The following is a 13,673-nucleotide window of genomic DNA, read 5'->3' on the forward strand; positions in this document are numbered from 1 at the left end:
AGGCCTTACTGGAAACCATCAACAACGTAGGAACGAGTATATAACGTTCATTGAGGGTTTATCTTAACTTTAACTTTTTTTCCGAAGACATTTTCGTCAAACGTGCCTGCATAGCCATTTTATTACTGACTACATTGTTGTTTTTCCAGTTTGCACTGTAAACCGGGGTTTACGTTTGTGTGGTGCTGTGACAACAAACTTAAAATCGTGACCGAGGTTTGACCCTGATTTCTTTTGAGGGTCAGCTGCGTTTCACTCTGTGAACTCCTGCAGCGCATAGCAGAGTAAAGGGAACTTCAGAGGACAAACTCACGAAGTGGGGTCTGGGGAGCTCCAAGGGGGTCTCTAACAAGAGATTAACAGTGTTACAAACTGCACGTTTTTGATTTGGCTTTCGCCGATCAAATATATGCAGAATTATTCGCTCTCTTTCTGAAAAGAGACAACAGTAATTTTCTTAAATGTTAGTCTACTTATAATAAAGATTTTATTTCAATTTAACTTTTTACTAATAGATAGATAGATAGATAGATAGATAGATAGATAGATAGATAGATAGATAAATTGTTTTTTATTTCTTAGTTTAAGACTCTTTATAGTGCACTATTTAAAAAGATTAGTATTTACAATTTTTCAGATTAAATACAATGTATTAAAAAAAAAATAAGTGTAAAGCAAATTGGCTACATAGATCATGAGTTGGATACTTTTTTTTTGTTTTGGGTCATATTGAATAATTTATTCTGTAAATTCTCAGATATTTATTTTCATTCAACTTCTTATCACCAAATTATGTTGCCTAATTTTTTCGTTGAAACAAAAAAAATCACACTGCAAGTCACGAAACACAGGCTGTAGGTATTTGGTTTTTTTGTTTTGTTTCGTTTTGGTTGTTTTCTATAATTACTCTGCATTGCCACACCAACAAACCCAGAGGGACAAGTGTGTGTACTATTTACACCGAAATCGTATCAAAATAAGGGTGTTTACCAAACTAACCTCTACAGCTCTCAAGTACAATATTATCTGTTCTATACTGACAAAAGCCTAACACAATGAACGGATAGCAAAAGTTAAGATGTTAATAAATATTTCAAGTTAAAGTGATGGTCTGTATGACTTACTGTCCTTTTCCAAGTGTCGCTGCTGGATAAGTCTGAGCGGCCTGTGCTGTAGCCTCAGCAGGTCTGTAGCTCGACTACAGCAGCTCTTCCAGGTGGATCCAAAGTAAAGATGAAAGTCTCTCATTAATCATGGGCGGTTTTTGCGTTTTTTGCCCTTTTATGGAAAGATGGACTCGCATCCTGCACACCAGGAATTAAAAACAACAAAAGGATCAGGAAACTCAAATCCTTTCAAAAACCTAAGGCTCGACATTCCGCGAAATTCTGCCTTTTTGTTTTAACACTGTCTTAAAGCCATAATATTTAGTAAGACCTAAATGTTGCAACTAACTTTGTTTTCACTTTGAACTATATTCTGCAGAATCAAATTCTGGCTATGTGACATTTGGCACCGCAAGTTTTCATGCTATATATCATCATCAGGTGGGGATGACGACACTTCCATGTAACTTGGAAACTGAGGAGCTGACAGTGACAGAAGCAGTCCGGCTTCCATGTCAACAGCCTAACTTTGATGCTTCAGTCAATAGAGTTTCTCTTTTTGCGCGTGTCCCCTCAATAAGCCAAGAGCTCGATAAGGTTGTCATCACAAATGAAGCTGACATCCGCTCTCTCATCTTCCTCATGGATAAACATACCTTTATTATGTCAATAAGTCTTTACCCCAGGGATGGGTGCGCGCTGGGCCGCATACATTGAGTTGGATGCGTAAAACAGGCGCGTGGAGTGTCTACTGTTTCTCAGACTGACCAGACGTTTGCTCTTTTGTCTGTAGATCGTAAATACATAAGCCAGGAAGGTTAGGATCCAACATTTGCCTTTAATCAACTTCAAATAATCTTTAACACCTAAGAGCCCTCCAAACAGACATAAAACAAAAAAGAAATAACTTGTAAACGTACTTTATTATACATGATTAACCCGTAAACGTCTCTCTGGACAAAACCGTTTGTGTTTCGCTTGATTAAATAGATAGCAGGTAAAAGCCTAAAACATACAAAGCCTTGAATGACCGGTTCTGCAACTGATAAAACTCAGCGACACTAATGACACATGGAGTAATTATGCATCATGCAAATCTCACAATACATCCCAACAGTGACGCGCACAGAGACTCCCATTCAAGAAGTGATTATGAGCATTACTATTCATTTACTGACAATTAATAAAGATGTCATCTCGTTCATTGTGTGTTGCAAAATTGAGAACATTCAGTACATTCAGACTGCAAATGAGTAGGATGCACATCTTTAGCACATTTGAGGTATATTTGTTTTTGTGTGAAGGATTGTTGCTTTACATTTAGCAGCACTAGTCAGAGTCAGGTAGGGTGCCATTGTTTCAATATAATCTGGAAAATACAACAAATGTCAACCAACATTCAAAAGTAAATTAACACATTTTGTATCATAACTCTTGTTTGGACAGCGGTGCTCTTCTTCGGGAGATATTACACCATTTAATGAACAAACACAACTAAAGCCTTGATGTGCTCCACAATGTTATCCAAAGATCCAATTAGTGCATTAATATCTAAATGTCCACAAAAATGTCAACTATGACTTTGGTTTTTGATACACTTTGGTACATATAGGCGCCGACCTAAAAAGTTAAAGAAAATTTTGGTCCTCAGTTTGAGGTATAAGGATCGGCCCCAGAGGAAGACACTGAGGAAGTGGGAGAAGGCGTGGATGGGGCTGAGCTCGACCTCTCAGAGGCTGCATCCATAATTTTGTCTTGAATGCCTTCGACCGTCTCTGATGTTGCAACTTTAGCTGGCAGAAGACCCTCTTTTTCTCTCTTTTTCTGTTTCATCCTCCGATTCTGGAACCAAATTTTCACCTGAGTCTCATTAAGCTGAAGCGCTGCGGCAATCTCCACGCGGCGCGCCCGGGTCAGGTACTTGTTGAAGTGAAATTCCTTTTCCAGTTCTGTCAGCTGCTTGGTCGTGAAGTTGGTTCGGACAGTGTTCGGTTGACCAACATATCCATATTCACCAGACCTTCCTGGAGACAAGCAAACAGTCTTCCATGAACATAGGTTGTTATGATTGCTTTTTTTACACATAAGCTCAGAGACAATTTCCCGCGTCTATCCAAGAAAAAATTAAAACTTTTACGCAACAGAAGCCATTTGTACCCAACAATTATTATCTTTTTTTTCCAAACAAAACGTAAAACACATTTTAAACAAAAGTTAGAGTACAGCATCCATGCATTATAATGCATGTGTGCTCAGGAACTCCAGGAATACATAAAATTACGAATTTGAAGTCAACATACTGACATTACATGTGTATCAGTTTACCCAGTTGACTGGCAATATCTTCACATCGATTTAAAGAATTTGAACCATTTGTTTGGACCATTCAGTTTTGTTGGTTGTAATGGCACCACGTCCACTTCTTTCTTATTCACACATAACTTTGCACCCACCTGTTTTCGGTGGATTCCTCTTAACTTTCATCCAGTCAAATGTTTGGGCAGATGAGGCACCCTCAGACAGAGGAGAACAGCACGCCTCCAGGTGAGCTGCATGCAGAGGTGACAGCGGGTTTGGGGCACCGGAGTAAGAGGTTGCTTGCTCATGCCCGCCGCCATAGGCAGAGTGCGTATACTGCAGCTGGCCCAGGGGGGCGGCACTGTAACCATGGCGATGTTGAGAGACCATAGAAGAGGATATGTTACCCGAATACATCAGTGGGCCACACTGTGTGAATGCAGGGGCAGAATCTACTTCCTGGTTGAGTGTGTAATGGTTGTAGGTGGCGCAGAAACTTTGGGGTCCATAGGTGGGACTACAGGCCGGATGGGCCCCGTAAGAGAGACCCAAAGAGCTGGAAGTAGACTGGTAAGAACCAGGTTGATGAGGGATGCTGTCAGGGGAAGTCCTGTTTGCCATGAAATGATCATCCGCCCCGCAGTTGTTGACAGAAGCCCCACAGGATTGAAAAGTAGTAATCCCGTGGTCCGTGTGGAAAGCCCTGACCGAGCACGAGCCACCTTCACCGCTCATCACCGAGTAGTCTAAGAAGCTACTCATTGTAGCATTGTTGTACCAGCATTGAGGGACCGTCCTCTGCACCCTCTGATCTCTTCCCTCTTTTACCCTAACTGACCGTGCCAACCTTTACCTAAACTTGGTCCTTATCAGTGGAGGGAGGGGGATACATGGTCCGATATCAATGAACGGGTAGTGTCACGTGGCCCCGGGTCAGCCAGTGAGGTACTTGTCCTTATCCTCCTCAGCTGGTGACAGATTGGTGTTTGAGGGGCTATTTAAATTCCAAGCGCTCGTCGATCAAGGTGACGCGCGTCGCCATAATGTATTGGCCGAGCAAACAATGAGCTGGGAGGCACAAGGCGGTGGACAGCTCCTGGGTCGCACGAGGAGCGGGGTACCGCAACACGCCTTCCTTCAACCCCCCTGCTGCGCGCTCTCCCACCGTGGGAGACACTAACGTTTCACCTTCTGCAACCTCACCACGAGGATGGCCCGCAATCTGACCTCAGGTACGTGTTTCTGCAATAGAGAAGAAATATGAGTCTGTGTGTGCGCGCGCGCGCTCAACTTGGTGCGTGTGCTCTTGGTGCGCAGAATAGCCGTGATGTCATATGTATAATGGTGTCATTCTCCTCTAGATGGATGGATCGCTGAGAGTGTGTGCCACTGCCACGGGCTATCTTTCAGCTATTAATGTCTCATTCCAATGCGAAATGTTTCACGCTTGAAAATTAAGGGATTTTCTCAGCAAATATTGCCACAGTGTGACAGTGAAAGAGAGGGAAAAGGATTTACCTCGGATATTACTGAAATTACGTTAATTCAGTCCAACAATTTTTGCTTTTTCTTTCTTTCTTTCTTTCTTTCTTTCTTTCTTTCTTTCTTTCTTTCTAACTTTCTTTCCAGTCAGCTGAAAATGCTGTCATGTGGCTCGGCATCATAACCCATTCTGTGTTTTGTGCGTGCACGCCATGTGAGGTGGAGAAATGACACCTTGGCGTTAACTTTTCCTCCAACTGTTTTGTCTCTCATTTAGCCCCCCCAAGGAAATGACGCTCAAAAGTGCTGAAGTGGCACACAATTTGTTTAGTTGTGTTGTGTTGCCATAGGTAATGAAATGACAAGAAAATTGAACATTAAGACGACGTGGTATTAATTTTTTTTTTTTTACTCTCTCAGGTCATAAGGTCTGCCATCTACTTTGGTTTCACCCCCACACGTATTCATTATGCATGTATAGTGATCAAATGATATAATAATGCGAGGCCCATCGCGAGGCTAATGCGCGTCTGTAGCCCGAGGTGCAAGTGTGGGCTGATTATCCTGTTAAGTTCATCACATAAAGCTGCTGGAGAAATTAATGGCTACCGAAAGCAGAGGCGAGGAAAAACACGGAGCAGAGGGGGAAAACTGTGCCGCAGAGACAGCAGATGCCCAACCTCTCACTTAGGAAGAAGAAGAAAGGGGTGGGAGGAGGAGGAGGATCACATAGAGGGTTGAGCGCCCCTAAAGGCCGAAGGAGGTCAAACACTAAAAGTGCTTCTGACTGTGTTTATACATTTTATGCAATACAAATAAAAGATATAAATATATGGGCTATCATTCTGCTGTGCGATGCTGTTTTCTAACAGCTCTTGCTGGGAATGTTCATTATTTATAATAGTTGGACTTAAAACGATATTAAGATACTTTAGGTACTTTGTTCAGTAACTTATGTCCAAGTCAGTGGGGGATGTTTTGTCTAAGATATGGGCATAATCAAAGAATCCACAAGTAAAAAAGCGACTTTCATCACTGCTACAATTGTGTTATCTAATTTGTATTACACTGTCGCCCTTTAAAGCATTCTGAAAACAAAACCTCTGTTTCAAACAAAGCCTCTTATTCCTTCTACATGCAATATTTCATTCATTTCTCTTTCTATTTATATGTAAAGACTAAACATCATAACCACATTTGAGCAAAGGGAATAAGTTGAAAAGACTTTGTCTACCATGAATCAGTTACATTGCTAGAAGGATTTCATAGCATGTTCTTTTCTTTGTTTGCCTTTTTTTTAAGTTTTATTCGAACTTTATTAGCGACCAGGGAAAAATATCTTATGACTTTAGAATAGTTTGATCAATTTTCTGAATATGACACGATGTTGTAGCAGTGTTTCTGCAGTGTGGTTATATTACCAGTCAAAAGTTGGGACACATTTTCCCATTAAATCTAAAGTGTGTCCAAACTGTGACTGGTCGTGTACTTCTTCCACCACCTCTGGTGGTTAAACCCAGATGTGATAAAGCTGATGAATAAGACTGAGCTCTATAAGTATTTTTAATGAATCATTAAAGTTTGTATAAAATCAAGTGGTTGGCTAATGGAGCAGTGTTGTAAAGTTCCCATCAGCGTTGGGGTCAATATCCTCACCCACATCAACCTTTATGCTTTTCTCGAGTTTCACAGTTGCCTCTGCAGTGAGTGGGCGCAGTGTGGATCCTGACATCTCTGCATGTGGAAAGAAACTTCGGCATGCAGGCCTTGGAGCTTTCTTAGCTCTTTGTGCGAGCGCATGTGCTCAGAAAAGGCGCGCTGTCTCGGAATGATTTGGTTATGCTGGCACCGTGGTTAGTCAGAGCACTCAGAGTAGGAGTGCAAAAATCTTCCGCCGCTTTTACTCACCCCACCCCCCTTTGAATCCACACACACTTAACACGCGCGCGCGCGGGCGCGCACGCACACACACACACACACACACACACACACACACACTACCGTAACTTTCCCCACCAGCAAGTCAATGAGCTGCGTGTGGCTTCCAGATCATTCGATACATTTTCCATCTTAATTTCATACATGTTCATGAGTTTTTAAAGTAATGCACTCAGGCTCACTTTGCAACTGGTGGTTGTTTCTGCTGATTTCACGTACAAATGCTTGAATTGTGGAACTAAATAAACTGGGCACGTGCTAACTGATTCCCATAACTCTAATCAACAGAAATACAATATATGTGGGCTTATTCATGATGTCATAATGTCGTTGCTAATTCTCTAACAGTGGTGCAAAATCCTGAACATAGTTTCTTATATTTATATAAATAAAGCAAACCATCATCATTATCATAGTCTGTGCAGAAAGCAAACTAATTAGTAATCTGACAAATTACTTGTTAAACTTAAGTAGTTTGGCTTGAGTTTGAACTACTTCTCTCACTGAGAGTGAGTGTATCTCACCATGAGCACACTGCCGCTGCTGCCGAGCCAGAGCCGTATTTAAACAAGCTATAAAAATGAATTATTACTGAACGCATGCAGAGACTCGGCCCCTTTTAGCTAAGGAATTGGGGAATCCCGTATGAAAACGTAAGTGGGGTTTTATTTGTGCACATTACGCTACAATTGGTCCCCTTAATGTCCGTCTCATTCATGCCACGGAGTGATTTATGAGCTCCTGAAGGCAAACATGGCTTGGGTATTTGACTGCAACTTGCACACAATGTTAAGAACCCTGCCATGCTCAGATCCTTGCTGCCATATTTGCATTTTTTTTCTCACTGTCTCTAAAGAATATTAACTCTGAAGGTGAAAGTAGAAATAATATGCTACTGTGCTTCAATGCAGTATAAAATAGTTTTAGAGGCATATCTTTAAAAGTGAAAGATCCACGTTAAAAACTTCCAATCACAAAGTTCTGTTTTTTTTAAGTGTACATATTTTAGATTATTTGTAATTGGAAAATAAAATGTAGGCATTGACTGTAAAAGCTTACACTAAAAAATTGTGAGTGTTTTATTGTTTTATGATTAGTATTTTTAATGATGCAAACTTTTCTAAATATTTCACGTTACGTTAAAAAGTTTTATAGTCGGCTACAAGTACCATTTAAATACGTGTGTGTCCTCACCTTAATGGAAATTAGCCTATCGATATCCATAACCCACCTGTTGTTAATTAAAATTACCATATCTATGTGTTTTTTCTTTAATCAAGTATATTTCTTACACGCATAGTTAAAGTAAAATTAAAAAAAAAAAAAAACAAGCACAAATGCAAATGCAAAAATAAAGACTCATAACAGATGAAATACTTTTTTTTTTTCAAATTAATTGTATTCTAACAAAAATATCCAAGACCTTGGAAGCTATACAAAAATAAAAATGAGCAGGTTCCATAGGCCTAATACTGAGCAATCATTCACAAACTCATAATTTCCATTCCAAAAGATTGGATTTTTATGGTAATCACAAGTCAATTTAAGTAGAGCTATTTCAGTGATTTATTTCTTACCTTGTATTAACCGTCAAGTCAAATATCAACAGAATAAATGTGCCGAGTACACAAATAACACCAGAGTTAATACTGCCATCTGATTTCACATGAAAAAATATGAATGATTTTGTTAATAGTTCAGATGCTGCAGATCAATTGTGGTTAGGGACTCCGAGAAAAAATAGAAACTGTCCGCAGAAATGTCGACGGGGCTGTCCAGAGACTCTGACAAGCTCGGCGAAGCTGCATCTGAGAGCTGTAGACAGGAATCCGAGGAAAATGGTTGAAAATCGTGTAAAGAAACATCCAGGGCCGAGGGACTGTCACCATTGTCCGGGCCAGATGCCGAGCCGGGACCCATTGTTGACATGCAGCCCGGAACAGTGGGTGACGGGTTGGGAAAATGTTTCAGATTTTTGTCATTGCTGCTCAGTGGCGCGGCAGCAAAGCCCGCGGACTCTCCATTGTGGAGCTGCTGCGCGTTGTTCTGAAAGGAGCAGGTATCTCTTTCCAGCAGGGCCCCGCTCTGCTCACACAAGGGTCCCTCGTCCTCGTCGTCGCTATGGATGCCGTCCTCGGTGCTCTGCCCTTTCCCATCCCCGTTGTGGTTCTCCTTGCTCTGGGTCTGCCGCTTGTGTTTCATCCGCCGGTTCTGGAACCACACTTTGACCTGTCTCTCGGTCAGGTCCAGCAAGGCCGCTATTTCCACCCTCCTCGGCCGGCACAGATACTTGTTGAAATGGAACTCCTTCTCCAGCTCCAGCAGCTGTGTGTTGGTGTATGCTGTTCTCAGCCGACGGGAGCCCCCTCCTCCCCCACCGTTCTCCACAATCTCAGGCGAGCCTGGAAAATAAGCACCACAGTAGTTTGGGATTAAAACGCAGGATTTCACAATTACATAACACAACAGCCTATAAATCTTACGATATGGCTATCACAGTCCACTAGAGAGTGACTCACAATGCGCTGCAGCAAAATGGCGGCTGGAGCAACTAACCTAAGCTTATACAGCCTTATTAAAAAGCCATTTATGTTTAAATATAAGCCTACTGTTCGGATTTTTATGACATAAAATAGCAGCGAGAATTAACAAGAACCAAGCAGAGAGCTGTATAAAACAGTGAGGTCCAAAGTGGTGTGAGATTCTAATGAATGCGCCAGCTGTCCTCCACAGCAAAGGCCCTCCATCACTCTTCATTACTGTCACACATCAAAACTCTGCTTCTGCTAGGGGAATAAATCATCGTACATCACCAAACTTTATCTAAACTTTTTGTCTTCCTTATTACAAAAAAAGGGGGATTGCGTAATCATAAATCCAGGGGAAGAACTACTGAATCACGTTTGTCGTTTTCGGGAGGCCCCCAGCAGAGTTCTTTTACAGCAACAGATAGTAAATTTGCTGTATTTATCCCCCCTGCTTTCAAGTCACCTACCTTTCGGAGAAAAGCACACTGGTCCGTTGGAAATTGTAGTGGTAGCAGTTGAGGTCGGCAGGTGATTCCTCTTGGAGGCTTTCTTCTCCCGCATCCATGGGTATTCCGGGGGTAAAGAGGCTGTGGGTAGCGGGCTGCATCCATCGGGGCTGTGTCTGGGCCGGCCGTGGCGCGGATGGCTGCCCGGATTCAGGCTGGGAATGGTCTGCTCAAAGGGAGGAGGAATCAGTGTCGGGCGTGAAAGCGTCGAGCTCTTGATTGATGAACTTTGAAATGAATCAGCGACAGGGGGGAAAGATGTCAGGCACTCAGCAAGCGACGGCTGACTATTGATAAAACCGCTCTCTCGCTCGAATTCGTAATTCATCTCCGCTCCCTGAGAGCCGAGGAAAGTTTGCACGCGTATTTTTTATAAATGTTGCGGCTCAGCGAGGACGAGAAAGAAAAAATCATTTAAAAAAATAAAAAAAATCTCCAGGTGTTGTTTGTTTTTTCTATTTCACTGATTACGGCCGTATGGGGACCGAGCTACTATTAAACTATTGAATTCATGGAGACAAGGTTGAAATTGGACCGAATTGGCTGTCACATGATTACCTCTGCCCAATGACAATTTGGGGTTTAATCAAAAGAAGCCCCTGTCTGCCTGATTGATCCAAAAACTCTGGTGAAGATCGCCTCGCTCGGCTGGGGCACTACTGTTTTTATTTACATCTTTGTCCGCTCAGTTTATCCTCCTCTTGCCCCTCTAGTCCACTCCACTATGCTACAAAATGTGTTTTTTAAGAATGGCTGACGCTCACTATTACAAGGAAGGAGCCCAGCCTGGTGTACGCGGATTCGTGCACTCCTCTTTCTCGTATTGTTTGAGGATGTCAGTGAGAACGCCCCCACCACACACTCACACGCACATGCACACACACACTTACACACACACACACACACACACAAACATTTTAACCATGAAGCTCCTCATATTTGGTTAGATAAAAAGAAACCCCGAAAATCTGACACTGACACTTCTCAGTGGGAACAAATTCAACAACCAGTCTATTCAGCTATGGACACCAGGATACATGGAAATCTTTAAAGATGCATTACAGTGACATACACATTGCCATGTGTTTCAATAAAAGGTCAATGTACCAAGTTAATACTGACAAATATGACATATTCAGACCATTTTGTACCTAAAAGTATCAAAACCACTACAGTCATTGAGCAGAAATTCGTTACAGACATTTACTGTAGTATTTTCTACTGTACGGACTTGTAGAAACAGTACATTAAGGCACATTTGCATTTATTTAACAAAAGGTCGATTTTATGCCGACGTTAGCCGCACCCGTGTGGACCAAATCACAATGCTAAACGCAAGAGCTCATTCTTTTGTGATTTCACGTGGCCAAAACTGTGTTGTTTTTTTTCTTTTTGTTTTTTTTTAGGGGGGGTTATGTGAAAGCAGCTATGATAACTGCATTATTTTAAACGGCATCCGAGTGTTTAAATGGTCTTTTTCTATGTAAACACTGTGATGCCACGGGACTTGACCAAGATTTATTGGAAGGACACCTTTGCTGGAATGCTGGGGAAAGCTTCCCACTGTATTTCCATTATCATCTCCACCTGAAATTGCAACGAAGCAAACATCAACACAGTTACAATCGACCATTTACAACGAATCCATTTGCAGCGTTATTATGCAGATGGGAATGTTATTGAATCGCTCTTCTCCCGCCGTGTTTGGTTTCATTGCCCTTCCAGAATAATCTGTGAAAGCCACATTCAGGATGTTTTTAGTCAGGCAGTACATGCTGTATTTTCATTTTGAAAAAAAAATATGGCTTAGTGAGTAACAGAGGAAAGAAGAAAAGTGGAAGGCCTCTCTCAGTTTGTTGCTTATATACCAAACAAAGAGTGCTGGAAGCCTGCGCGCGATCAATCTTACTCGCCAAAAGGTCTGACAGCTCGGTGCCCTCACAACACATTTAAGGCTTCTAACTCTCCCCCGGATCAAATGCAGCCAGGAAGCGCTGAGAAACACTGGTCACTCATATTAGAACCAGTTTCTTCTTGCAGTTATAGAGTAGTTGTCGCTGGAGGGATATTTTAAAAGACAAATAAGAAGCCAGCCACACAAGATGCGACCATTTCTTTTCTGGAAGGGCGGTAACGCGCCAGCGGTGAGTGTGAGGGTGAAACAATCTTGTGTACCTGTTTTTCATATTTAAATAGTGAATATACACAAAGACATATATTTTTTCGTTTTGTTCGAAGTCTGTGTTGAAAGCAGACCTGATTTCAGGAAGGACAGAGTTGCTAGGAGAAGAGACGCATGGCTTTTTTGGAATTACGCACAGGCTTTGTGTGCAAGGAAAAGAGTGGGTGGCGGCATTTAGTGGACTTCAGCCTGTCCTACACACTTATCTTAAGGGCAGGTTTGATTTAGGACCACTTTCCCACGGATTCAAATGAAACCAAGGAAGCACCAGTTTTCTATTTAATTTAAAATATTTTTAATACCTGTTAAATGTGTTGCCTATTTGGGTCAAATAGTTGTCCTGCTGCATATATAATGTGAATGTGGGTGCATCTTTGTCTCTGTGTATATCAGATGCAGAAATGTTCACTGCACTTTTTTTTCGGTGACACACCATGGTTCAATTGTTCTAGGTTCCCTGCTAACCATATGTCAGGGCCACTGATGCTCGTGGCCACTGAAATCAATCATTTCGGGCTAAAAAACAGTTTGTGTGTGTGTCTCTCTGTGTGTGTGTGCGCGTGTGATGGGGGTGGTGTAAATAAATATACAAAGAAAATGCAGTGATTAAATTAGGTTCCAAATGCAAAAACGCTTAAAATATTTTCTAAAATATCCTTTCTGTGTTTGTACCAGAAATGCTAAGATGTCATTTTGAAATTTAAATCCGAAGAATTAATGGTTAAAAATAAAATTTAAAAAAATGTGGATCTTCTTTCTTTTTATCCTTTTCGTTTTAGTAAAAAAAATAAATAAATAAATAAATTAAAAAAAACTTTTTTCAGGATGAAAAGAAAGTTTAAAAAAATAATAATTTCTCTCCTTTTTTTTTTTTTTTTTAGCTTTCCATCGATCATTTCTTTCCCAGCAGCCCTCATCATGACCGACTCTCTTCGTGCTGAGCTGGCTTTAGATGGCATCAGCAAATCTGCAGAATAAATGACACAAATAAGCTCCTTTATTATTCTACTTCAGTCTGTATCCTCTCTGACCGCATTTGACTGACTGAATATATCAAGGAATTATTTTTTAAACGATTTCTCATTTAGCTTGTTGTCTCGCAGCTTACAGAACCTCCACAAGGGCCAGGGTGACATTTTTATTATTATGGATGTACCCACGCAGATGAGAGGAGGGGAGCGGGCCACCCTTGAGTTTTCCTCACAGTGAATCAAGCAGAGGAGTGGGGAAAATTTATCCTAACGCTTTTTTTTTTATTTATCGATGGACAATGTAGTCTAGTTTGTGTTATCAAATAGTAATTTTGAATATTGATTCAGCAATTTCTTGTACAATAATTAAAATAGAAATTTTGGCTTTGTCACTTGTTTTTTTTTTTTTTTTTTCTTTTTTCTGGTTTTTTTTTTGTTTTTTTAAAAATCATTATAAAACTGCTTTGTTAGATTTCGCTAATGTTGTTAATTTGATACAGTTATATAGGCCTATATTTTTCTTTAAATACTGAAACAGAAGATTATTTCTAGTTAGGAAATGTTAGTATTTGATACAAATGTTCATGTGAAATGCTGCTGAGTCTTAATTAAAAGTGAAGAATGTGTTTCCATTTTATGTCAGTTCTTTTATTCATTCTTCG

The 13,673-nt window shown here is 40.9% G+C and overlaps 2 protein-coding genes across 2 annotated transcripts; both read right to left on the bottom strand.

The window, feature by feature from the left end:
* Positions 1–2,753: 2,753 nt before the first annotated feature.
* hoxa1a (homeobox A1a) lies at positions 2,754–4,166 on the bottom strand (the record flags this gene model as incomplete). Its single annotated transcript, XM_079258970.1, has 2 exons — positions 2,754–3,130; positions 3,560–4,166. 2 exons carry the CDS (start codon positions 4,164–4,166, stop codon positions 2,754–2,756), a joined length of 984 nt encoding a protein of 327 aa, XP_079115096.1.
* A 4,347-nt stretch (positions 4,167–8,513) lies between these two features.
* LOC306770302 (homeobox protein Hox-A2a) lies at positions 8,514–10,186 on the bottom strand (the record flags this gene model as incomplete). The annotated part of the gene is made up of 2 exons (XM_079259156.1): positions 8,514–9,226; positions 9,820–10,186. 2 exons carry the CDS (start codon positions 10,184–10,186, stop codon positions 8,514–8,516), a joined length of 1,080 nt encoding a protein of 359 aa, XP_079115282.1.
* Between the last annotated feature and the right edge of the window lie 3,487 nt (positions 10,187–13,673).

The sequence above is a fragment of the Telmatherina bonti genome, assembly GCF_933228915.1.
Source record: "Telmatherina bonti genome assembly, chromosome: 19".
NCBI classification, from domain to species: Eukaryota; Metazoa; Chordata; class Actinopteri; order Atheriniformes; family Telmatherinidae; genus Telmatherina; species Telmatherina bonti.